The sequence below is a fragment of the Danio rerio genome, chromosome 24 (genome assembly GCF_049306965.1).
Source record: "Danio rerio strain Tuebingen ecotype United States chromosome 24, GRCz12tu, whole genome shotgun sequence".
NCBI lineage: Eukaryota > Metazoa > Chordata > Actinopteri > Cypriniformes > Danionidae > Danio > Danio rerio.
The window spans coordinates 2705405-2730741 of record NC_133199.1 but is presented as its reverse complement, the minus strand read 5'-3'; the positions used below and the strand labels follow the sequence as shown (position 1 = coordinate 2730741).

Sequence of the window (25337 nt, the reverse complement as noted above, 5' to 3'; positions counted from 1 at the left end):
AGCAACTGATTCACACATCTGACAACAAGTGTAAGAGATTTGGGTTTCTACCTAGTGAATATACAAGAATCCTCTTTCCTTACTAGTGTTCAGCTGACAGTGACATTTAAAGGCTTAATTGGGTTCATTGGGTTATTTAAGCCATTAGACAACATAATATATATTTTTTTATTCATTCATCTATCCATCCATCGTTTTATCTTTTCATACTGTATATGCTTCTAGCTATCATTCTATGTACTAATCTATTGTTCTTTCCATCCATCCATCCATCCATATATTCAGTAATTTTTTAGCTATCTATTTATTCATTGATTGATCCATTCATTCATCCAACGTCTATCTATCTATCTATCTATCTATCTATCTATCTATCTATCTATCTATCTATCTATCTATCTATCTATCTATCTATCTATCTATCTATCTGTCTGTCTGTCTGTCTGTCTGTCTGTCTGTCTGTCTGTCTGTCTGTCTGTCTGTCTGTCTGTCTGTCTGTCTGTCTGTCTGTCTGTCTGTCTGTCTGTCTGTCTGTCTGTCTGTCTGTCTGTCTGTCTGTCTGTCTGTCTGTATGTCTGTCTGTATGTCTGTCTGTCTGTCCGTCCGTCCGTCCGTCCATTTATTTATTCATCCAATTCATTCATCATTTCTGAATCAATTAATAAATCTAAATATTTATTCATTCATTCATCCATTCATTCGTTTATTTATTCATTCATTCGTTTATCTAGCTATTTATCCTTCCATTCATTTTATTTATTCATTCATTTATCTATTCATGCACTCATTTGTTTATCTATTATTAAATAATTAATTCATTCATCTAATTTATTAACTCATTTATTTAATAAATATTTTATTCATCTAATCATCCATTCATTCATATATTCATTCGTTCATTTATTCATTAATGCATACATTTATCTATTCAGTCATCTATTCATTTGTTTGTTTATTCATTCATTCATTTATTTGTTAAATAATTCATCAAAATATTCATCCATTTATTCGTTTATTCATTCTTTATATATTCTTTTATTCATTTATTTATTATTATCTATTCAATCATGCATTCAATTATCCATTCATTCATTTAGTTAATTAATTTATTCATTATTTATTCATTTATATATATATATATATATACTCATTTGTTCGTTCATTTTATTCATTTATTTATTTGTTTAGTTATTCATTCGTCGATTCATTCATCTATTCATTCATTCATTTATTCATTCATTCATTCATTCATTCATTCATTCATTCATTCATTCATTCATTTGCTCATCAATTTATTTTCATTCATTCATTCATTCATTTATCTATTCATTTGTTCATTCATTCATTTATTTATTTACAACCAAACTAATATAATTACAACTTTCTCTAAAAGAAAAGATATTATAACAAATATTGTTAATAGGCCTTATAATTTTGTTTTCAACCGTGTGAATTTGAATAAATCACTATTTTATTCTGTAAATTACAAATTCTATTTATTTAATGAATATTTATTTAATATTTATAATAGTTTTTTTTCCGATTAGTTCTAGTTTTAGCTTTGGTACTGACTAATCTAATGTTTATGCATAGTATTGTAAAGTATCCTCTTGAAAATATTAATTTTAAAGACAGTATTTGTATTTATCCTGTGTAATGTTTTCTCTTTAACAACATTAAAATGAAAGACGATCTCTTATTTGCATCATGCCTCAGGTAGAGTGCACATTTTGTTGTGTAGCTGGATGCTGAACTCATAAAAAATGATTGTTTGTGTCTTACAGAGTGCTCAGAGTAGTTTTTTTGTCCTTTTGTTTTTCCACGTGCTCCTGGACATATAGATTTCTTCTTGTCTTTTTCAGCCTCTCAGCAAGTATCCTCCGCTCTTCAATGACATCTCTTTTTGGCTGCCGGCCGAAGGTTACACAGAAAACGACTTCTACGACCTGGTCCGCAGCATCGGAGGAGACTTGGTGGAGAAGGTCACGCTGGTGGACACGTTCACACATCCAAAGTAAGAAATACCAAATGTCAGAGAATACTCAAAACACTTTCAGATGAAACAACCCAACTGCTTCGGGAACATGCAGTGTGATTCAGTTTATTAGTATTAGCTGGTAACTAGTGTTGATGATCTTCACTCACACGAGTTTGCTCTTTCAGATATTACCTAGTTTTAGATTTTATGGGTGGAGCATGGGTGGATAATATCAATTATTGTTTATGCAAACTAACTACCTTTTCTAAAATATTACGGTGTTTTAATATTAGGAATTTTATCTGACAGACTGGCACAAATATGCAGACATCTCCATTCTCACAATGAGTTTCTGGGTTCTCTCAGCCTTCAAGCAGAGTTTGTTCTTCTGCGGGAGTCTGGGAACATGTAGAGTGCTGCGAATACATTGCAAAAGCATTTTCTGCTTATTTAAATTTGTCATTAATAGTGAAAACAGTTTATTATATGCTTCTCTGAAACTGTTAATATTTCATTTGAATTTTATTTAGGCTTGATTATTATTTTATTTAACAAACAACACAATCTCTCGGCAGTTTGTGTTAAAGTGCATATTTGTAGCAGTTTTGTTTTGAAGCGCATCACCTCAGATGTTATTCGTTATTCTTGTTTATAAATAACTGATCAACAGAAGATGCATTAAAATTATGATAAAAATGATAGCAAACGAAATTTCTTTAAAAAACTCTGATAGCTTCACTGTGATTGTATCTCAGTTTTACAAATTGTTTAATATGTCATTATTTAAAAGATTATGTCTTCAGCATCTGATTTTTCCTCGGTGCTCATGTGCTTTCATTTTCTCTGTCTCATTCCTGGTAAGTTCAGGTGAGGCCACGAGGGAATGTTTGGTTGAACCAGATTGGTTGCTGTATTGATTATGTTGGTTGATTTATTGGTTGGTTAATTGATTTATTAGTTGATTTGTTGGTTGGTTGGTTTGCTGATTGGTTGATTTATTGATTGATTGAGTTGAATGGGTAATCAAATGGTTGGTTCATTAATTGATTTGTCTATTTGTTGATTTATTGATTGATTGATTTGGTTGGTTGGTTTGATTTAATTGATTGATTGATTGATTGATTGATTTGATTTGATTGTTTAAATGGTTGATTTGTTGACTGGTTGATGTATTGATTTATTGTTTGGTTAATTGATTGATTTGTTGATTTATTGATTTGGTTTGGTTGGTTGATTTGTTAGTTGGTTTGATTGATTGATTGATTGATTGATTTGTTGATTGATTTGTTGATTGATTCGTTGGTTGGTTGATTTAACTGATTATTTAATTGCTTAATTTGATAGTTGATTTATTCGATTGATTGGTTGTTTAATTGGTTGGTTGGTTTGATTTGATTGCTTAAATAGTTGGTCGGTTTATTGATTGATTGATTGATGTATTGATTATGTTGGTTGAATTATATATTGGTTGGTTAATTGATTTAGTTGATTTGTTGGTTGGTTTGTTGATTGGTTGATGTATTGATTAATTGTGTTGGTTGATTCATTGGTTGGTTAATTGGTTTTTGTTTGTTGATTTGTTAATTTATTGATTTAGTTGATTGATTGATTGATTGATTGATTGATTGATTGATTGATTGATTGATTGATTGATTGATTGATTGATTGACTGATTGATTGACTGATTGATTGAATACAGCTGTTAATCCAACTTCAAACTATATAAAAGCATCCTAAAAAGCAGCAATCCTCAAACCCAGTGTAGATCATGCTAATGTGGTTGGGCAGATAAAGGGTCAACCATGCTAATGGCTTAGATTCCAACTCTGCAGCTTTAGTCTCCATGCCCGTAAAGCTCTTCAAACTCATTATCTCTTTTTTCCGCCATCCATTTACAACACTTTTGCAAACCGCAAGAGTGCACGTGATTTGTGCAGCTCTGTTCAACGCTGTACTCTTGTCCTGTGACATCAATAATTAATTTTTTACTTTAAAAAAGAGGATGAGAAGTTCACCTGCAGGCACAGCGGTCCGACTGTCCCGAATCCCCTCTGCTGGAATGTGTGTGTGTGTGTGTGTGTGTGTGTGTGTGTGTGTGTTTGTTAAATGATACAGCGAAAACCTGCAGTGCGTAAAAAGAGCCGCAAACATTCATCTCTGTCCCCGCTCTTAATCTTTTTTTAAATAGCAACCTTTCCCCTCCCCTTCCCCTAATGACACCCATAAATAAGATGACATCATGAGGTGCTGGAAGCGTTTAATCGCCTGTATGGCCGTCAGACATTGTTTTACTCTCATTCTAATTCGATTGAATGTTGGTGCGCACATTTTCTGGAAAACAAGTGTTTCAGTTCACGATCCGTCACACTATTAGTGCATAGCTGCTGCCGAAGTACTTCTGTAGTGTGTGTGTATGTGTGTGTGTGTGTGTGTGTGTGTGTGTGTGTGTACTTTGTATTCCTTACATTGTAGGGACCACATGTCCCAAATGTGTGTGTACCTTGTATTTCTGTGGGGACCAGATCTCCCAAATGTCCAAATGTGTGCGTGCGTGTGTGTGTGTGTTCTTTGTATTCATTACGTTGTGGGGACCAGATGTCCCAAATGTCCAAGTTTATGTGCGTGCTTCATATTTCTTACATTGTGGGGACCAAATGTCCAAATGTGTGTATGTGTGTTTGTGTGTACCTTGTATTCCTTACATGGTGGGACTGAATGTGTGTGGACCTTGTATGCCTTACATTGTAGGAACCAGATGTTCCTAATGCCCAAGTGTGTGTGCTTTGTATTCCTTACATTGTGGGGACAAGATGGCTCACATGTCCAAATGTGTGTGTGTGTGTGTGTGTGTGTGTGTGTGTGTTTGTGTGAATGTGTGTGTGTGTGTACACAAATGTATACTTTGTGTTCTGATATACAATTTAATATAATTTCAAGGGTATGAAACGGGTATACAAGGAGATGGTGAATAATGAGGACATTGCTGAAGGTCCCATTTAAAAAAAAAAGCTTATAAATCATACAGAACAGGTGTAATTTATTATTATTATTTTTTTCAGAAAGTAAAAACGAGAAGAGTTTCCTGTAAGACACTAGAAAACACTGTTTATGCAGTATTAAAAACAATTGAAACCTCACAAAATCAGTGCGTGTGTATTTTTATATCCAAGCGAACACTTAATCCTGAAAGCGCACAGACTCATGGGGACTTGTCACATTGGAGAATAAAATTGAGGTTTTAGTGGGTAAACATGCTTATCAATCAGACAGAATGAAGTATTTTGAAAATGTAAAAATGTGGATTGTTTTCTGTGAGGTTTGGGTTTTGTGCTAGATGGAGAGAATATACGATTTATATAGTTTATTATATACATTATTACGTCTATGAGTGTCCCCAACCGGGATATAGGATGTGCGTGTGCGTGTGTGCGTCACTGAAGTCCTGCAGCTAATTTGCTCTTTATGATCGTTTTGCTGCAGTTGCGTCAATGCCTGTGAGCTTTGCTTCATACTTCCTACAAGCAGAGAGAGAGAGAGATGGAGACGTCAATACTTACTTTAAAGCTCTTCTCCAACTTCAAATCACTAATTGCAGGCCTCCGTTCGTCAGAAATGTCACATTCACAATATTGTCCTAATCATTTTTTTCTGCGGTCCTGCTGACTCAGGCTGTTTTGAGAGCTGGTAATATGATGAGATTGGCAGCGGATCTCCCATCATGCTCTTCTTCAGTGCGGTGAGGGAGTTTCTGGCATCAGACGTGCCCTCAAAGAGCCATCAGAAACACAACACTTTTGTTTTGCGCTCGCTGTTTTGCTTGTGACAACATCACAGCGGGGTTTTCCTTCAGAAATCAACTGATTCGCACATCTGACAACAAGTGTGAGGGATTCGGGTTTCTACCTATGAGTGAATACACACGAATCCTCTTTCTTTTGACTTTTTCATGGTGACTTCACATCATTCTTTACTAGTTATTTTGCAAGATACTCGAATTCAAGTTAAAGTGACATTTCAAGGCTTTATTACAACAGAAAAAATGGCCTTTGCTGCTTGTATAAACTACTTATTTAAAATGAGTTCTTAAGTTTTTTGGGGATAACTTCATTGATTTATGTTTAAGCTACTTAAATTAGTAAAATCCATTCATTTAACTTCATTTGTGTTGGATCGTTTTTTTTACAGTGTAGATTAATTAGGTTAATTAAGCCATTCGACAGTGTATGGGTGTTTCCCAGTACTGGGTTGCAGCTCTAAGGGCATCCGCTGTGTAAAACATTTGCTGGATAAATTAATTATTAAACTAGGGACTAAGCTGGAAAATGAATGGATTAATAAGCCATTGGACAACAGTGGTTTTGTTCTGTAGCCAGTTGAAAAGAAAAATAATTCCTCAAAGGAGTTCATAATATTGATCTTAGCCATTTTCATCCATCAATACATCATATAATCAATTATTAAATTCATTCATTCCTTCATTTACGGCCAAACTAATATACTTAAGACTTTCTCCAGAAAAGTATTTCCTCCTATAAACCATGGTAGCATATACTGTGAAATAAGAATCAAAACGTCACAGTAGGGCTTATAACTTCACCTTCAACGGTACACTTTTAAATAAATCCTCACTGGATTGTTTTGTTCTATAAAAACCCGATTACATTTATTCTAGATTTAATATAAAAATGTTGACATTTAGAGCATTTTTTTGACATTGTCAAATTGTCAAACAATAAAAAGACGTCATGCTAATGATTATATTGTTATATGAAATTTAAAAAAAGTGTTGAGATTAAAGACATGAGAGTTTGTTATGAAAATTGTTGTTTGCCAAATAAAGCCTTTCATTTTTATACAACAGTGCTCAGTTTTGTTTTGTTTTTGTTGTCGGGTTGCCGATAAACCTGTCAGGCTTTATTTTGCGATAACAATCTCCTGGATGTACTTTATTAACAACATAAAGCCCAATGAGTAGACCGAAGGGTTTTATTTTGCAAAAACAACCTCTCGGATGTACTTTATTACATGGCACCGAAAGTAAAAGCAGATAATCAAGATGATTAAAGGTTAAATAAAAAATAAGTCATTAAAAATATTTAAAATTACATTAAATAAAAGCAAGGGTATCACTTTATTTTGATGACTAGTGGACTAGTTTGATTAGTAGACCGTCTGCTTAATATCTGCTGATATGCTCCTTCAACAGACATTTAACTGACTATAAGAAACTGCGAGTACATGTCAACTTACACTAACCCTAACCCCAACCTAACAGTCTACTTATAATCTGATGAAAATTAGTTGGCATGTAGATGCAATGTCACTAACAGGCCATCAAAATTAAGTGTGACCAAAGCAAACACTGCAGTTGTTTAGAAATGCTCTCTATAATTTCAATTTGGGCATTGAAAAACAAAAACTTTAAAAATTCAAAATAATTTCATATGCATGGTGCATTTAGTTTTGTTTTGTTTTGCATATAACAAGCCAAGAAACTTTGGAATTGTGGAGTTTGATGAAATTAAATTAAATTAAGTTCAATTCAATTCAATTAAATAAGAATACTGAGGGTGCAAAATTAGGTGTAGTTTGTGAAAAAAAGTAAAATTGGTGGTTCATTCCGCTGAGGCGACCTCTGAAATAGATACTAAGCCGAAGGAAAAGTAATAAATAAATGAAAGTAAAATAAAGGAAATCATTAATTCCTTTCATGTACGATCAATAATTAAACAATACAATTTAAATTGTCGAGTTTAATACATAATATTAGTGTATAAAATAAATTATGAAATATATAAAACAAAGATTTTTGTAAAAACCGATGATCAAGATGATTGTAAGTTCCCAGATGAGCCTGTGTTATTCAGCAGGTGTCATCAGGGAATAACATACCTAGAAATGTCATGACTGACCAATCAGAATCAAGTATTCCAGACAGCCATGTAATAAAAACGCATGCACATTTTGTATTTGTTGCTGCTAGAGTAACCAAAGAAAGAGCTGTAAAGGCTCCACCCTCTTCTGTAAATGGGCGGGAGCAACAACTCATTTGCATTTAAAGAAACACACAAAAACAGCGTAAAAACTGTATTCACAACAGATAATACAGCAGTTTGGTGTATTTTGAGCTGAAATGTATTTGAGGACACCAGACAAGAGTGCAAGATGATTTATTCTTCAAAGTTTGATGCTTAGAGTTCAGGATCTGAACAAACCTTAATCTGGCATGAGCAATAGTGTTCGTGAGAGCGGCTAAAAACTACATTTCTCTTCGAGAGTCTGTCATGTAAGCAAAGACAAAGAATCAAAAGAGCAAACGTATAACACAAATCAATAGACTATCGAACAACACAGTGTATTTATCAGCACATTGCTTATTTCTACTGCAATTCAATCAGCTTTTTCCCAGCAGGCCGTATATGCTGACAGAAGGTAAATCCTACATGGTATCAATTGCAGTATTTCATGCTTGTACTGAAACCCTTAACTGCAATTTTTTTTGTAACAACTGTAATGTAAAACCCAAAGTTGAGTAGTCGATAATAGTAAGCTGCAGATACAAGCGGCATGTTTTAGATGTACAAGTGAAGTCAAAATGATTAGCCTTCCTGTTTTTTTTTTTTTTTTTTTTTTGTCTTTTTTTTTTCATTTATATTTCCCAGATGATGTTGAACAGAGCAGGGAATTTTTTACAGTATTTTCAATAATATTTTTTTTCTTCTGGAGAAAGTCTTATTTGTTTTATTTCAGGTAGAATAAAAGCAGTTTTAAATTTTTGGAAGTTTCTTTTTTTATTATTACCCACATTTGTCTAAAGAAACAAAATTCTAATCATTGTGGCCCGGTTTTTCAAAAGGTTTAATCCGGATCAAATTGATCCAGATTTAGTAATTCTGTTTTTGCGATCCATGATCAGGTAATCCAGCTTACTTTTTGAGCCAGTTTTTCAAAGCAACATCGGATTGGATCATTCTGATCCGGATAGGAACTTTTCAGGATCACTAAATCTGGATTACCAATGCTCAAACAGGAGAGGAAATCACAATGTAGAACTATAGATATGTAGAGTGACAAGTAGAATAGCCAGCAAGGGGCCAATATAACTTTAATTTTTTGTTTTAATGAAAACTAAGAAAATTTAAGAAATATTAAATCAATAATAATAATAAATAATAAAAACAATAAAAACCCCACCCCATTGTTTTCCAGCAGTCCGCTCATCTGAGACCTACAACACAAATACTGTACATTGAGGATATTTATAATAATGTCAAAAACTCCACAATAAGTTCAGACTTCCTCATCTGATGTGGAGAGAGCAGCTTGTCTGAGCGTAGCCTTTAGGAGGCGGATCTCAAGTCTGGCCTTGGTTTTGCTGCAGCTTGGTCAGAGTCAGTTGTTCCTCTGCCAGATGAAGCTGTGCTTCTGCTCTTTCAGTCTCTTTTTGCAATTGTTGAAAGCGATTTCAAAAATCAGTCATTGCCATTTTTTGCATTTTTTGTTTATCCTGTAATCATTGCTATCATCACTAATAAATATTCTAATAAGAAAAATATTTTCCATTGTGATAAATATATATATATATATATATATATATATATATATATATATATATATATATATATATATATATATATATATATATATATATATCAATTAGAGACAAAATAAAATTGATTGTTTTTGGTAAATTTTCACAGCTGTTTGGGGGATTATTTTATGAGGCCAAACTCTTTCTACTTTGCTGGAGGCCTATACTGAATGGCTAAATACTTTAAAGCCAATAATCACTATAGCCTGACAGATGAACAAATAAAATTAAAACCGTATGAATAAATAGTATATCTATACTGCATGATACAAAAATAGTGTTATTTAATACATTTTTTAAGTTTTCATTACATTTTAGGCATGAAATCCACGCTAAATCCACCCTTCTGATGGGATCAGTTTAATCCAGGTTTTTTGGATCAAAGTCATCCAGATCCTACAAAAAAGGTCTGAAAAACCCAAACTAAGGGTTTGATCCGGATCAAAACCAAGATTGGATTACGTGATCTAATCCGATTATGTAATCCGTTTTTTCTTTTGAAAAACCCATTTTCAAGATTTGATCCAATCCCTTATCCAAAATCCTAGTGGATTACTTTTGAAAAACCGGGCCTGTAAGTCATTGTGATTATTATTAAACATCGTTATGCAATGATCTAATTACCCTAACTTGCTTAATTAACCGACAACCACAAATCAGAAAAAACTTGACAAATAAAAAACACAAATAAAAATGAAAGCAGTCATTTCTAAATTTACTTTGACTTGTATTTCATTGCAGACAATACAACAAACATTATTTAATGTGTTCCTCTGGATTTTTATTTATTTATTTTTCTAAATAAACACGTTTGCATATTTGTTCTTGCAACATACTTCAAAAAAAGTTGGGACAGGGCTAGTAATCAGGTAAACTAGTTTAATAATGATGTGATGTGAAACAGGTGATGTCAACATGGGATTGTAATTATGATTTAAAACAAAAGCAGCATCCAAGAAAGGTCTAGTCTTTTAGGAGCAAAGATGGGCAGAGTTTACAAAAAATATGTGAGAAAATGATTGAAATGTTTAAAAACAATGTTCCTTAAAGAAAGAGAGGAAGACATTTGGATATTTCACCTTTAACAGTGAAGAACATCATTAAAAGATTCAAGAAATCTGGAGGAATTTCAGTGCGTAAAGGACAAGGGAGCAAGCCTAAACTGAACTACCGTGATCTCCGATCCCTCAGGCGGCACTGCATCAAGAATCCTCATACTTCTATAATCGATATCACCACCTGGGCTCAGGACTACCTTAGCAAACCTTTGTCATGTACCACAATACGTAGTTGCATCCACAAATGCCAGTTAAAACTGTACTGTTCCAAAAGGAAGCCTTATGTTAACAGTGTCCAGAAGCATTGTCAACTTCTCTGGGCTCGGAGGCATCTGGAATGGACCATCACAAAGTGGAAACGTGTACTGTGGTCTGATGAATCAGTATTTTAGGTAGTTTTTAGGAAAAATGGACTCCACATGCTCATCCCGACTGTTTCCAGCAACAAGTGCAAAAGACAGGGTCTGTCAGGGTATGGGGTTGTGTCAGTGCCCTTGGCAAAGGTAACTTGCACTTCTGTGATGCTGAAAAGTACACCAAGAATTTGGAGCACAATATGCTGCCTTCTTTTCCAGGGACGCCCATACATATTTCAACAAGACCATGCAAAACCACATTCTGCACACGTTTTAAGTCCTGCTGCAGAGGAAAAGGATACAGGTACTTGACTGGCCTGCCTGCAGTCACGATCTGTCTCCAATAGAGAATATGTGGTGCATTTTGAAGTGCAAAATGTGCAATAAAGACTCTTACTGTAGCCCACCTTTCCATGAAGAGTGGGACAAAATGACACCTGAAACCCTTCATCCTTGGTGTGTTCAGCCCCTAAACATATGTTAAGTGTTGTGAAGAGGAATGGCAACGTTAGTGGTAAATACTTCACTGTTCTAATGTTTTTGAAATGTGTTGCAAGAACCAAAATTGGAATATGTGTTTATTGTAACAAAAAACAATAAAAATCACAAGGAACACATTAAATAATGTTTGTTGTTTTGTCTGCAATGAAATACAAGTGAAAGTAATTTTAGAAATAACTACTTTCTTTTTTTGTTTTTCTCCCAACCTTTTCTGATTTGGGGTTGTAAGCCTTTAAATGTCACTTTAAGATGAAGACTAATATCTTGAAAAATATCAAATATTATGTACTGTCATCATGGCGAAAATAATAGAAATCAGTTATGAGAAATGAAAAAATCGTATTTCTATTAAACAGAAATTAGGGAAAAATATAGAGGAGGGTTAATAATTTAGGAGAGCTAAATATTCTGATTTAAATTCTGCCTAAAAGATTCAGGTGCGCCTCTCATTTATTCCATTTTCAAAATGTTCAAAATTTTTTGCTGAAGTTTTAATTTAATTAGTTTATTTTGTGGTCTGTTTGACAAATGCAATCTTAATGCCAAAACTTAGGCAGTTTTGGAAGAGGTAAGATGTACTTTTTAGCTGGTGAAACAGACATCTGAATGTTAAAAAGGGTCAACTGCCGTATTCAAACTCGACTTTTTCCATTGGTTATGTGATAGATGTCTATATCCCTCTGAAATGTCAAGGTATTACAGGTAAGCTTTCCAGCAATAAACATTTCTGATAATTTGTAGCACCTGACATTCAAATCATATATAAGTCTTTCCTAACAGCACAGCAATATATGGAGAAATGAAATGCCACAGGAAACTTTCCATATATAAGTGTAGGGAGATTTACGGGAGCACAGCAAATGTTTAGAAAGTGAAGTTCAATTGTTGATTTGACAGAAACTTTAGTAAAAAACGTAAACCATTTCATATAAATGGTGCAGTTGGATTTAAGAAGTTGTTTTTTTTATTAGCTTTGTTTATTTTATTTTATTTTATTTTATTCTTATTTTATTTTATTTTGATTTTTTTTTTTTTATATATAGAAAACCAAGAATCATTTTTGGAATTGTGCAGTTTGATTAAATTAAATTAAATAATTTAATTTAATTTAATTTAATTTAATTTAATTTAATTTAATTTAATTTAATTTAATTTAAGAATAAAGGAAATTATGCATAATATACAATCAACAATTAAAACTATTCAATTTAGTCTGTACAGTTGGATGTAATACATAATATTGATAAATACATTTAAGTATGAAATACATATAAAAACTAAAAAACTACTGAGCTCTCGCCTTTGCTCTTTTTTTACTAACATGAGATGTTTGTCTGACACCAATAACAAATCTCAGCTGATAGGCAGTATAATCCAGCACAAATCTGCATTTATCGCGCTGTAACGCTGTCAGGTGTAATGGAGCAGAATTAATTTGGAAAGCTGACAGATCAGTCAATAAATCTGACAGCCGTGGACAGCAGACCTGACGGAGAACTGCACACACTCCTCTGATGATTTACACTCTCTGCGCTCTAATATAGTGTGTTCTTCTGCAGTTTGCTGTGTTATTGTGAGCTTTGATTGTGGGATCTGTGACGCCATCTGTAGTAATATCATATCTGCGAGTGTCAGCATGGGCTGCGATGACAAGACGGAGCATTGTGAGGCCCTCATGGTTCTGTTTCTGTATGTTGGATGCTTCACATCAAAAGCGCATCATCGAGATTAATGTCGTGCTGTGATCAGCGTTTGCTTTCCTGTCAGGGTGTTCAGAAAAGATGTTTAGCATATTGACTTTATGACACGTGTGTGTTATATATGATCAGCATATTTTAGTATGTTTTATATTATTTTATACAACAGTTCTGTCTGGTTCTCCAATCTGATTGGCTGATAGCTGTGCGATATTCTGCAATATAAGCACACATACAGCCTTCTCACCCTTGTGTATTACTCCGCCCACATAGACTGACAGCAGATTAATAAACTCACCACAGTTTGAGAAATATTGCAGCTGTTGGACAACATAATGTACTTTAAAGGTTTTTTTAGGTGAGAATGTAGTTGTTTTGATTGAAACTATGCAGTTTATTTATAAGGATGGTGCCTATTTTAAATATTTATATTTTCTGAGACAGCGCGTCTGCATCCATCAGTTTGTCATACTGAGCAGAGCAAAGACGGTTGCACTACAAGATGGTGACAGAGAAGTAACTTTCTAAGTCGATCTCTCTCTTTTATATGTTGTAGTGCTGTATTTATACCATAGTAATCAGGTAGTGTTAGCTTTAAATTGGCTTTTTCAGGGTTAATTATTATGAAATCCTAATAGCAAACAGAGAAATACTGGGAAATCTCTGTAGACTGATGGCATTTCATGCTGTTCAGCCTTATAGTCTTAAAATGTCAGCAAAATCACCTGTTTTGTCATCTGTTTAGATATTATGCTAGAGAATCATTCTTATACTAGCTCTAAAGTGACATTAGTAAAATTGGCAGTGGTTTCTGCTGTTCTGACGTCAGCTGAAGATGTGAATGAATGGCGGAAGAAAGTAGTTCCTCTCAAAACATGATTTTTAGACTCTCCGTGTTTGATTTTTTTTTTTATACACACTGTGATGCCGTCAAACTGTAATATTACAAACTGTAATATTATAAACGCAATATTACACTTGTAGCAGTGCGATATGGCTGTATATCATCACTAGTGGGACACTAAGGTACGATTCCCACCAGTGCCGATATATACAGACATATCGCACTGCTACACTGCACATGTATATGAGTTGTGTGATGTTTAATGTAAGATATTTTAAGTATTTTTTAGGTATTTTTTTAAGGTAACTGGTTCCAAACTATTTATTTGGGCTACATTTAAACAAACAAATTAAATGTAGTAAACTTGTTCAACTTAATTTGTTTGTTTAAATTAAGCTAATTAATAGTAAATTACTATTTAAAGGAATACATTGTTGAATAGTTTATGTACTCATGTAATTTTACTTTTTTCCTAATTTGCAATAATTCACTATTTTATACGATAGTATTTGTTAGTATTTACTTATATGTGATTTTTATATTTTCTTTGATTATTTTGTTGAAAAGGTGTTTATGTGCAGAGAATCTCATAAAGAAAAAATACTTCAGCTTACATTTTAAACATTTTTTAATTATTATTTCTTTATTATTTACAGTCTTTTATTATTGTAAAGTGATGCTTTTATATGGTTGGTTTTGATTTTGTTATTTTATCATATGAATACACTTGTATACGCTCGCTGTAAGTCAAGCCAGACTTTGTTCCTCGCCAGCCCATGCAGATCTCTGCTATTTACATGGATTGCCTATGAACTACAAATCATGGACTACATATTCAGTCATGAACTACACACACACACACACACACACACAACCGGTTTCTGAACATTACTGATTACATACAAACAGCTGGAGGATCGTTACAAACAGATAATGTAATACATGAACTGTAAATACAGCGCACACACACTTCCTGGCCGAGTCTTTTCTACTGTTTATGTGACACTACAGGGCGCTTTTTTGTCTTGCTTTGCCGTGTTTTTTCGATCCTCGCCTCGTTTATTTGTTCATTCCTGTCTGCTGCCTGCCTCTGACCATCTGCCTGGCTATTGACTACAATTCTGGATTGCCTATATACATCTGTTTGCCCCTGTGTTGACCATTGCTTACCTGACCATTCTAATGAACCTGTTTTTGGATCCGCACCCCTGTTCTCAACGTCACTTCTACGTAACAATTACGAATATTCATTCATTCATTTTCCTTCGGCTTAGTCCCTTTATTAATCAGGGGTCACCACAGCGGAATGAACCACCAACTTATCCAGCATATGTTTTACACAACCGATTCCCTTCCAGTTGCAAACATCCATACACACTAATTCACACACATACACTCATACACAATTTAGTTTATCCAATTCACCTATACCGCATGTGTTTGGACTGTGGGGGAAACCCAAGCTAACATGGGGAGAACATGCAAACTCCACACAGAAACACCAACTGACCCAGATGGGACCTGAACCAGCGACCTCGTTCTCTGAGGTGACAGTGCTAACCACTAAGCCATTGTGTCGGCCAATTATATTATATATTCTGGCTTAAAATTCTGCCGGTATTTTGACCCATTCATCTTTAGCAATAAACTCCAATGGTTTCAGGTTGGGAGAACTTTTTGCTATCAGTCTGATCTTCAGCTCCCTCCACGGATTCTCAATTGTATGTAAGTCAGGACTCTGGCTGGGCCACTCCAAAGTGTTAATGTTTTTGTCCGCTATATGCTGGAATATATACAGCAAATGCTGAAAAACTGACAGCATAATACCCTCTTCTTACCATATAATGGTGTCCAATTGTTTCAAATAGTGTTTTAAATGTGCAGTCTGAATGACAGCGCGTGAAGGAGCGCGAGAAGCAATGTGTCAAGAACTGTGAGCTAACATGACTGTGGCTGGAGACAGTGATAGGAGTAAGGCATGTAACTGCTAGCGAATGGCTGTCCTCATCAGCAGGCGGCTGGAAGAGTCAGACTTGTTAAAAATCTGCCCTCTTTGTCGGAAGCCCGGGGGGGATCCTTCCGGAAAGCTCTACAAGCCAGCAGGCTAATGTCTGCCACCATTACTGAGCCACAGTGAAGGAGACACGAGCGGAGGAGAGTTTATGTGTGTGTGAGAGTGGAGACGAGTGTATTTAATGGCCTGTGGCTCGCAGAACGTCAACTATAGCCTCATGAATAATGGGGTGGTGTTGACGATGCAAAACTGCACAGGGGAGAAAATGCTATGCATCACATTACACCTCACAGAAAAAACACTCACGCTCCTACATGCACATACTGGCAAATCCATAACCTGCACATATAGAGCGAACAGTACTGAGAATAGAGATGGTCAATGTTTGGTGATACTGGCCACCTTCAAAATGGATTCAGAGCTTATTAATGATGCAGATTTGATGGTAAAGACTGGAAATATGAAGTCACATTTTGAGCTTTAAAGACAGTTGGGAGAAATTACAATTTTAAAATTTGAAGTCCCGGCGGGGGCAGCACGGTGGCACAGTGGGTAGCACGATCGCCTCACAGTAAGAAGGTCACTGGTTCGACTCCTGGCTGGGTCAATTGGTGTTTCTGTGTGGAGTTTACATGTTCTCCCCGTGTTGGCGTGGGTTTCCTTCAGGTGCTCCGGTTCTCCCACACATCCAAAGACATGTGGTTTTGTTGAATTGAATAGGCTAAATTGTCCGTAGTGTATTTGTGTGTGAATGAGTGTGTGTGGATGTTTCACAGTTATGGGTTGCAGCTGGAAGGGCATCCAATGTGTAAAAAACATATGCTGGTTAAGTTGTCGGTCCATTCTGCTGTGGCGACCCCTGATTAATAAGGGGAATAAGCCGAAAAGAAAATGAATGAATGAATGAGTTATGTCAGGGAGATATGAAGCCAGAACTATAATAAATAAAGTTGCAATTCTGAGATTATTTGAAATAAGAAGTCTCGAAAGTGACTTATGATGTCACATTCTGTGACAAAAGGTCTGTCTTTTTCACTAAGCAGATGAGTCCTATACTATTTTACAATGTTTATTTTGCTAACACACTAGAACGTTTTAGACTTGATTACAGTCTGCACAAACACTTAAATTGACATTCTCCCTTTTAATGTGTCATCAGAGGGGGAAGCCCCGCCCAATAGTGACCATATCTCCCTCATTAGCATAAGATGTTAGTCTTGTTTTTGAAATTTTTAATCTACCACTATGCTGACACACAGGCATTTGTAGCTCCGCCCTCTTTTGAAAAGAGCACAATCTCATTTGTAGTTAAAGTGACAGTCACTAAAACAACACAATTAGCATCACAGTCTAAAAGCGGTCAGTTTCAGAGAGTTATAAAACATTATTTGTGTGGTATTTTGAGCTTAAACTTCTCATACACGCTCTAGAGACATCAGAGATTTATTTTAAATCTTTTAAAAAGACACAAAATAGGTCCCCTTTAAAGGGCACCTATGGTGAAAAATGTACTTTTCAAGCTGTTTGGACAGACATGTGTGTAAGTATAGTGTATATACTGTCATATTGGGCTGATATAAACACACCCAGTCCTTTTTTTTCAAATTCAACAACATATAAACTGTGGACCAATTGGCGCGGTTTTCAGATCGACCGCAACTTTACGTCAGAGTGCGGTCCCCCCGCCCACCAATATTGATTGACAGCTGCGCGCATTATGATGTCTACATAGTAATGCTATGGAGTAATCATCAATCATCATCAGACGTGATCATTAGTGAGTTTTACAAGTTTAACATGTTTTAAAACGTGTTTCACTTCAGATTCACTTCATCAGCACAGCCTCGTGTCTCTCTCACTGTCTCTCTGTGTGCATGTGTGTGTCTGCCTGCGTTTCTACGCTATGTATGTGCGTGTGTGTCTGCGCTACTTGTTTGTGCTATGTGTGTGTGTGTCTGCCTGCGTCTCTACGCTATGTATGTGCGTGTGTGTCTTGCTACGTGTCTGTGCTATGTGTGTGTGTCTGCGCTGTGTGTGCGTGAACTCATTGTTGCAACTCCACAAAAAAATGCGTCAAATACTGATGGTAAAGTTCTTACTGTAGTATTTCTCACAAACGTTACGTGAGATCTGCTTCCTGAGGCAGCCGAGGGTGGCTATTGAGGCATGTTGCTGACAGGCACGTGGGATCGGTGGGCGGGGATGACTCGCCTTAAAGGCCCAGTGCAAAAAAACAGCAACAACCGTTTCCCAGTTATAATACAGACACTTCAAACAGCTCTAATAAATACTCTGATGGGTGTTTTGAGCTGAAACTTTACAGACACATTCTGGGGACACAAAAGACTTAGATTAAATATGAAAAAAGGGGTAACCTATGTGCTCTAAAGCCTTATAAATGTGATTCCCTTGTGTTGATGGCTTATTGGAAAACAGGTTAATTCAGTATATTGTATTTCAGTGGTAAGCATATCTGTGCTATACTGTAAACTTTAGAACAGTGTGGTGAGGCCAGTGAAAATATTGCACAATCTGACCTACAGCAGAAACTCCTTACAGGCGAGCCCTGTAAATGTCTTGACATTTCCACCAATGAGAGGCATTACCCTGTGGTGTACAAATTTTACTACTCCTCATTCTTTCTACTATCAGTTTTGGTTTCCGAAGGCCTGACTCATTCTCTTCAGTCCTCGTAAAAAAGAGCCTGGGCGTTCTCATTATGAACGCTGATGCACAGCCAAAGGAAAGAGAGATGAATGATTGTGCTCCACTCAAGCCCAGGCTGACTCACTTCACTCCTGACTGCTGTTTTGTCAGCTTTTACTCAGCGGTCATACTGAAATGAGGACTTTAAGAGGTCCAGTTGCTCAGCTGTAAGGTTAATTAGACACAGATTTGTTTCTGGAGCAATCACTGGTGAAAAAAAGACCTCATAACACCTTAGACTACATCATTATATGGAGATTAGCATCTTAGGAAATGTCTTGGAGAGAGCCAGTTTGTCCTGCGTCATCATGAGTATCTGCTTTATACATAGCCCATACATTAATAGTCAAGATGAGACAGCGTTCACGGTGCATTTGACATTCTCTGTGTGACTCATAAAGTGGATAATTCTGCTCCTGGATGCTGATTGGTCATTTCATCAATGCAAATGCACTAAAATACACATTATACTAGCAGCTAGATGACTGTTTGCTCACTGCTGTCTGAAACGTCTGCAGTATCATAAGAAATGCTTAACTTACTTGTCTGAAACTATACTGTATATCTGAGAAAGAGCTGTCACTTAGTGAATTATCTTTTCAGGGTGTGGGAAAGTGGATCAAATTTGATCTATTTATCTTTATTTTTATGAAGATCGGATTATTTTCTTTGTTTTGTTATAGCAGGTATTTAATTATTTTAGAAGGTATACAGATATATACGCTGAATATGATAGCGTGGATGGATAGACTTACTAGGAAAATAAAATAAAGAATACAAATATTGTAATTATTATTTAATATTATTAATATTTATTGTTATTATTATTGTTGTTATTTTCAAGTATAATCATCTCTATAATATTTATGTATTTATTATAGAGATTATACTTATTGTAGTACAAGTCTTATAATCTTTTCTTTTTCATTTCTTTTAAACCAGTTTTAACACATTTTAATCTGTTTTTATCTGTTTTTAATGTTTTTTAGTTATCTTTCATGTATTTGTGTTTATGTAAAGCACTTCACATTACCATTGTGTATGAAATGTGCTATATAAATAAACGTGCCTTGCCTAAAATATCACAAGTATAATCTTCTTTATAATAATAAATAAATATAGGGATGTCAAAGTTAACGTGTTAATCGCGTATTAACTCAAATTCAGTTTAACAGCATAATTTTATTAATGCATGAAATTGTTTGACCCTTTCCCTTGCTCATAATTGGAACAACATTCATTAATTTTCCTTTGGCTAAGTCTCTATTTCACAGATCGCCACAGCGGAAAGAACCACCAACTATTCCAGCATATGTTTCACGCAGCGAATGCCCCTTTTTATTTAAATTTAATAAATTTAACTAACATATAAATTTGGCCTACTAATCTTTGCACTGTTATTGTCATTATTTTGATTTAGATTGAGTCAGATTTGGCTTCCATACTGACTAATCTAACATACACTACATAACAAAAGTCTTGTTGTTGACTCCAGTTGTAAGAGCAACAAACAATAACTTGACTTCTGGTTGATCATTTGGAAAAGTGTCAAAAGGTGGATTTTTCAGATGAATCATCTGCTGAACTGCATCCCAATCATCACCAATACTGCAGAAGATCTACTGGAACCTGCATGGAGCCAAGATTCTCACAGAAATCAGTCAAGTTTGGTGAAGGAAATATCATGGTTTGGGGTAACATTCATTATGGGGGTGTGCGAGAGTTCTGCAGAGAGGACGGCAACATCAACAGCCTGAGGTATTAAGACATTTGTGCTGCCCATTACATTACAAACCACAGGAGAGGGACAATTCTCCTGCAGGATAGCGCTCCTTCTCGTACTTCAGCCTCCACAATAAAGCTTCTGAAAGCAAAGAAGGTCAAGGTACTTCAGGATTGGCCAGCCCACTCACCAGATATGAACATTATTGAGCATGTCTGGGGTAATATGAAAGAGGAGGCATTAAAGATGAACACAAAGAGTCTTGATGAACTCTGGGAGTCCTGCTGAACGCTTTCTTCACCATTCCAGATGACTTTATTAATACGTTATTAGAGTCAGAGATGTATGGATGCAGTCCTCCAAGCTCATGATGGAGTCAGACACAATATTCATTCTGTCTCCACTGCAGCAGCACTTTATATTCTTTATATACTGGACATTATTTCTGTTCAGTGACGAGACTTTAGTCTAAGCAAAGTCAGACCTTATTGTCCTAATTAAATAATTAAATTAAAAACATTTTATTTTGGTCAAATAGGCGTAATCTAGAGGCCTTTGCCTTTCATATAAGCCGCTTTGATACCAAATGATCAACTAGAAGTCAAATTATTGTGTGTTGTTCCTAAAACTTGGATAGGTGACAAGGCTTTCGTCAGGTAGTGTATATGCACAAATATAATATTATAAGACATTCTATAGAAAATATTAAAAGAGTTTAAAAGACAGATTTGTAAGGGCTGTACTCATATATGCTGAGTTCTATATATATATATATATATATATATATATATATATATATATATATTAAGGGTGGAGCCGAACCCGAATACGGTATTCGGAAAGGCACGAATAGCGTGTTTTTACGAATACTTGATTCGAACAAATACTTGAAAAATTATTTGTATTCGGGAGCAAGAAAAGCATTATATCAAAAAGCAGCGTTTCCTCATGAGACCACAGTGCATGCCCGCGTGAGTGAGTGAGGGAGTGAGTGAGAGAGTGAGAGAGAGAGAGAGAGAGAGAGAGAGAGAGAGAAAGACACACGCTCAGTGCAAAACGCGCCAAAGCCCGAAACTGAAAGCGAGATGTGACTTTTAAGGGGTTGTTTCATATGGATTTATTAATCATTCTTACTGTTCAGTGATCGCAAACTGCCGTAGTTTATTAAAGACGCAAACCCCTCACTGCACGTCAGCTGCGCGCCTTTAGCAGACCTCTTCATTTCTGCAGCATGAGAGCTTTATGATTGTTTATGCGCGCCAAAAGTGGCGGATCTGTTCGGTGAAATATCTGACTGCGTGTCACCGCATCCCTAAGGACTGTTTGGCGAAATATTTGACTGCATGTCACTGCATAACAAACCGACTGAAACGATATAACTAGAGAAATCTCCACTGTGCCACTGTGCGTATGGCAAGCCGTTTTAGCATTTAAACCTTGTTCAGACTATCCATAAATATATTTAGAGATATCTCTAATTATATTTTGTATATTTTTATATACTTGTCATAATTATAATTCAGATTGGAAATATCTGCAAATATATTATGACTGACTAGTCATATTCCTCCATTGACTTCCATTGAAAAATATTTGCAGATATCTCTAACAAACAAACAAACTTTGTGTCTTTTTTTGTGGCTGGCAGATGATAATAGCAGGGCTGTATCTTTTAGTATTATATAGAATACTTTTGTTCTGCCAGATCTCCCAGGCAGGGTTTTATTCAGATTTATTTAGGTAATTTTAGTTTTTGGAATTCTGTGCATTGGAAAGAAGTTCTTTCAGAAGAAGAACAGTTTTTTGAAGTATTATTTGTTTTTATTCTGTCTATTCAGTGTCCTTCAACAAGAACAGTGGTGGTGGGGTTCATAATATTCACCATGGTATTTTATTAGTTGTTGGTTTAACCATGGATGAGATAATGGCTTCTATGTTATTTTCTTTTCAATTACATTTCTTATCACATGTTCAAAAACAACAGCCAATATTGCATATCTATAATTTATATAATGGGTATAATTAAACAATACTTTTAATATAACGTAAATTAGAAGTGTAATAGAAAAAAATATATATTTTTGTGCCATTTTGAATTTTACTCGAATACAAATACAAATACAAATACAAATACTTTTCCCCCCTCAACAAATACAAATACAAATACCGGCTGCTCCGCACATCCCTAATATATATATATATATATATATATATATATATATATATATATATATATATATATATATATATATATATATATATATATATATATATATCACGTTTTTTCTGAAAATGTGTTCACTTGATATTATTTTTCCCTTGGTTGCATCAGCAGAATAGCAAAGCCATTTCATAGTAGAGAAAGTTATTGGATTTTGATGAAAGAAAACAAATCAACATTTTTCTTTCTCTCAAATAGCATCGTGATAAATCATGTGGAATAACACCAGAAGCATTTACATTAACAAATGACAATTTCGGTCAATTTTTTTTGCAAGATACACAACGCACTACAGACACTTTACTGCTAATATATGAATTATCTAAACAATTATTTTCGTGATGTGGTGGTTTTGTCAGTTGTAGGAGGGCAGATTGGATGTAATGTTTGTGCTGGTGTGTGTGTGCATGTTTGAGTGGTGTGAGCGGGCAGGAGTGAGAATTTATTGTGGTCTGACAGGTGGAGCCGGGGCTGCTGGGTAATCTGTGTGTAATGGAGAGTTCAGGTCAGCGGTTGGACCTAGCACAAACTCCCATGAGCCTCGTGTGACTGTAACTACCATGATACAGTGTTCACAGCGCTGTTTATTTGACAGATTACTGTAATAGCACTAACATGCTATTTGCCCATATTATACACACAAAAAATCCATCTCTGTTTAAAGTAAGGGTCGGCAACCTTTAGACATAAAGACTGGTTTTTCTTAGTTCCTTTTTTGCTTTATATTAGGAGTGTCTGAGTAAACATTCCTGAATTAACTCTGTTTAGTACATATTTATAATGTTTGATGCGATTAATATGATTAATTTTACAACCCCAAATCAGAAAAGGTTGGGAAAGAATGGAAAATGCAGATTACAAATTTGTAATATATTTCTTACGACACATTTCAAAAAGTGTTGGCACAGTATCGCACTAGTGCCACTATGTAATGTTGCTGTTCCTTTTCACAACACTTAAAAGACGTGTGGGTGATGCAGTGGCGCAGAAAGTAGTGCTGTCGCCTCACAGCAAGAAGGTCGCTGGTTCGAACCTCGGCTCAGTTGGCATTTCTGTGTGGAGTTTGCATGTTCTCCCTGCCTTCGCGTGGGTTTCCTCCGGGTGCTCCGGTTTCCCCCACAGTCCAAAGACATGCGGTACAGGTGAATTGGGTAGGCTAAATTGGATAGGCTAAATTGACCTTAGTGTATGAGTGTGTGTGTGTGTGTGTGAACGTATGTGTGGATGTTTCCCAGAGATGGGTCGTGGCTGGAAGGGCACCCTGCTGCGTAAAAACTTGCTGGATAAGTTGGCGGTTCATTCCACTTTGGCGACCCCGGATTAATAAAGGGACTAAGCCGACAAGAAAATGAATGAATGAATGAATGAATGAATGAATGAATGAAAAAAAGACGTGTCTGGACTGAGGACATTGATTGATGAATCGTTTGAGGTTATCGTTGTCGCATTTTGCACTTCAAAATGCACCACACATTCTCTATTGGAGACAGGTCGGAACTGCAGACAGGCCAGTCAAGTACCTGGATCCTCTTCCTCTGCAGCAGGACTTTGTAATGTGTGCAGAATGTGGTTTAGCATTGTCTTGATGAACTCTGTCCCTGGAAAAGTAGGCAGCATATTGTGCTTCAAAGTCTTGGTGTACTTTTCAGCATTAATGGTGCATCACAGTAGTGCAAGTTACCCTTCCCAAGGGCACTGACACAACCCCATACCCTGGCACACCCTGTCTTTTGAACTTGTTGCTGGTAACAGTCTGGATGATCCTTTTCCTCTTTGGTCTGGAGCACACAGTGTCCATTTCTCCCCAAAAGTACCTAAAATGCTGATTCATCTGACCACAGTACACGTTTCAGTGTGGACATTGAGTGACCGCTTTCAGCTCGTCACACCGTAATGTCCCAACTTTTTCTAGTTTGGGTTGTAAGTAAACCATATTATTAAACAATGTTACTGAAATTAATATAAAAATGGAGTAAATGTATGTTTACAAACATGTACATAAATAAGTAGACTCAATTATGAGTGTAAAATCTGTGGATTTGTGCTTGCTCTGATTCTGTGTGGGCCTCATCATCATACAGTTTACAGCCTTCCTCAATATCATATTTGGCAGTTTCAGTCTGACATTCATTCTAGTCAAATATTATTTACTGTCATCATGGCAAAGATAAAAGCAATCAGTGTTTAGAAATGAGTTATTAAAACTATTATGTTTAGAAATGTGTTGGAAAAATCTGCTCTCCCTTAATCAGAAATTGGAGGGAAAACATTCAGGAGGGCTTATCATTCTGACTTCAGCTGTAAGTGGTGGATTTCTGGAGACGCCACTACATTTGACGTCAACCCAGGCCTCCAGAGTGTGCGTGTCGGTGTGGAAATTGTCCGTGTGCAGGTGTGTGTCGCTGTCACAGATGAAACGGGTGCGATTGGTCCCAGACAAGCAGTCTCAGTCCTGTCAGAGCAGAGTTTCAGATGGAGCTGTCACTTCATCAGCAGAGGATGGAGGAGATGATGGCAGATCCACACACCGCACTGGAAACACTCCTGCGTCCACACACTCTCCTGCGTCACGTTATGACGCTCATCTCACACGTTTGCTTGGGTCAGAAGAGATGAGTCCTAGGACAGATGGAACAAAGACTTTCCGT

At 35.8% G+C, this 25337-nt stretch overlaps 1 protein-coding gene across 1 annotated transcript in view; it reads left to right on the top strand.

The window, feature by feature from the left end:
• The window catches only part of fars2 (phenylalanyl-tRNA synthetase 2, mitochondrial), a gene marked incomplete at its 5' end in the record, with an annotated part of 181019 nt that overhangs the window by 99262 nt on the left and 56420 nt on the right, over window positions 1-25337 (top strand). The window contains 1 exon segment of the mRNA NM_001105594.1: window positions 1863-2014. Within this exon segment, the coding sequence (NP_001099064.1) occupies window positions 1863-2014 (152 nt within the window).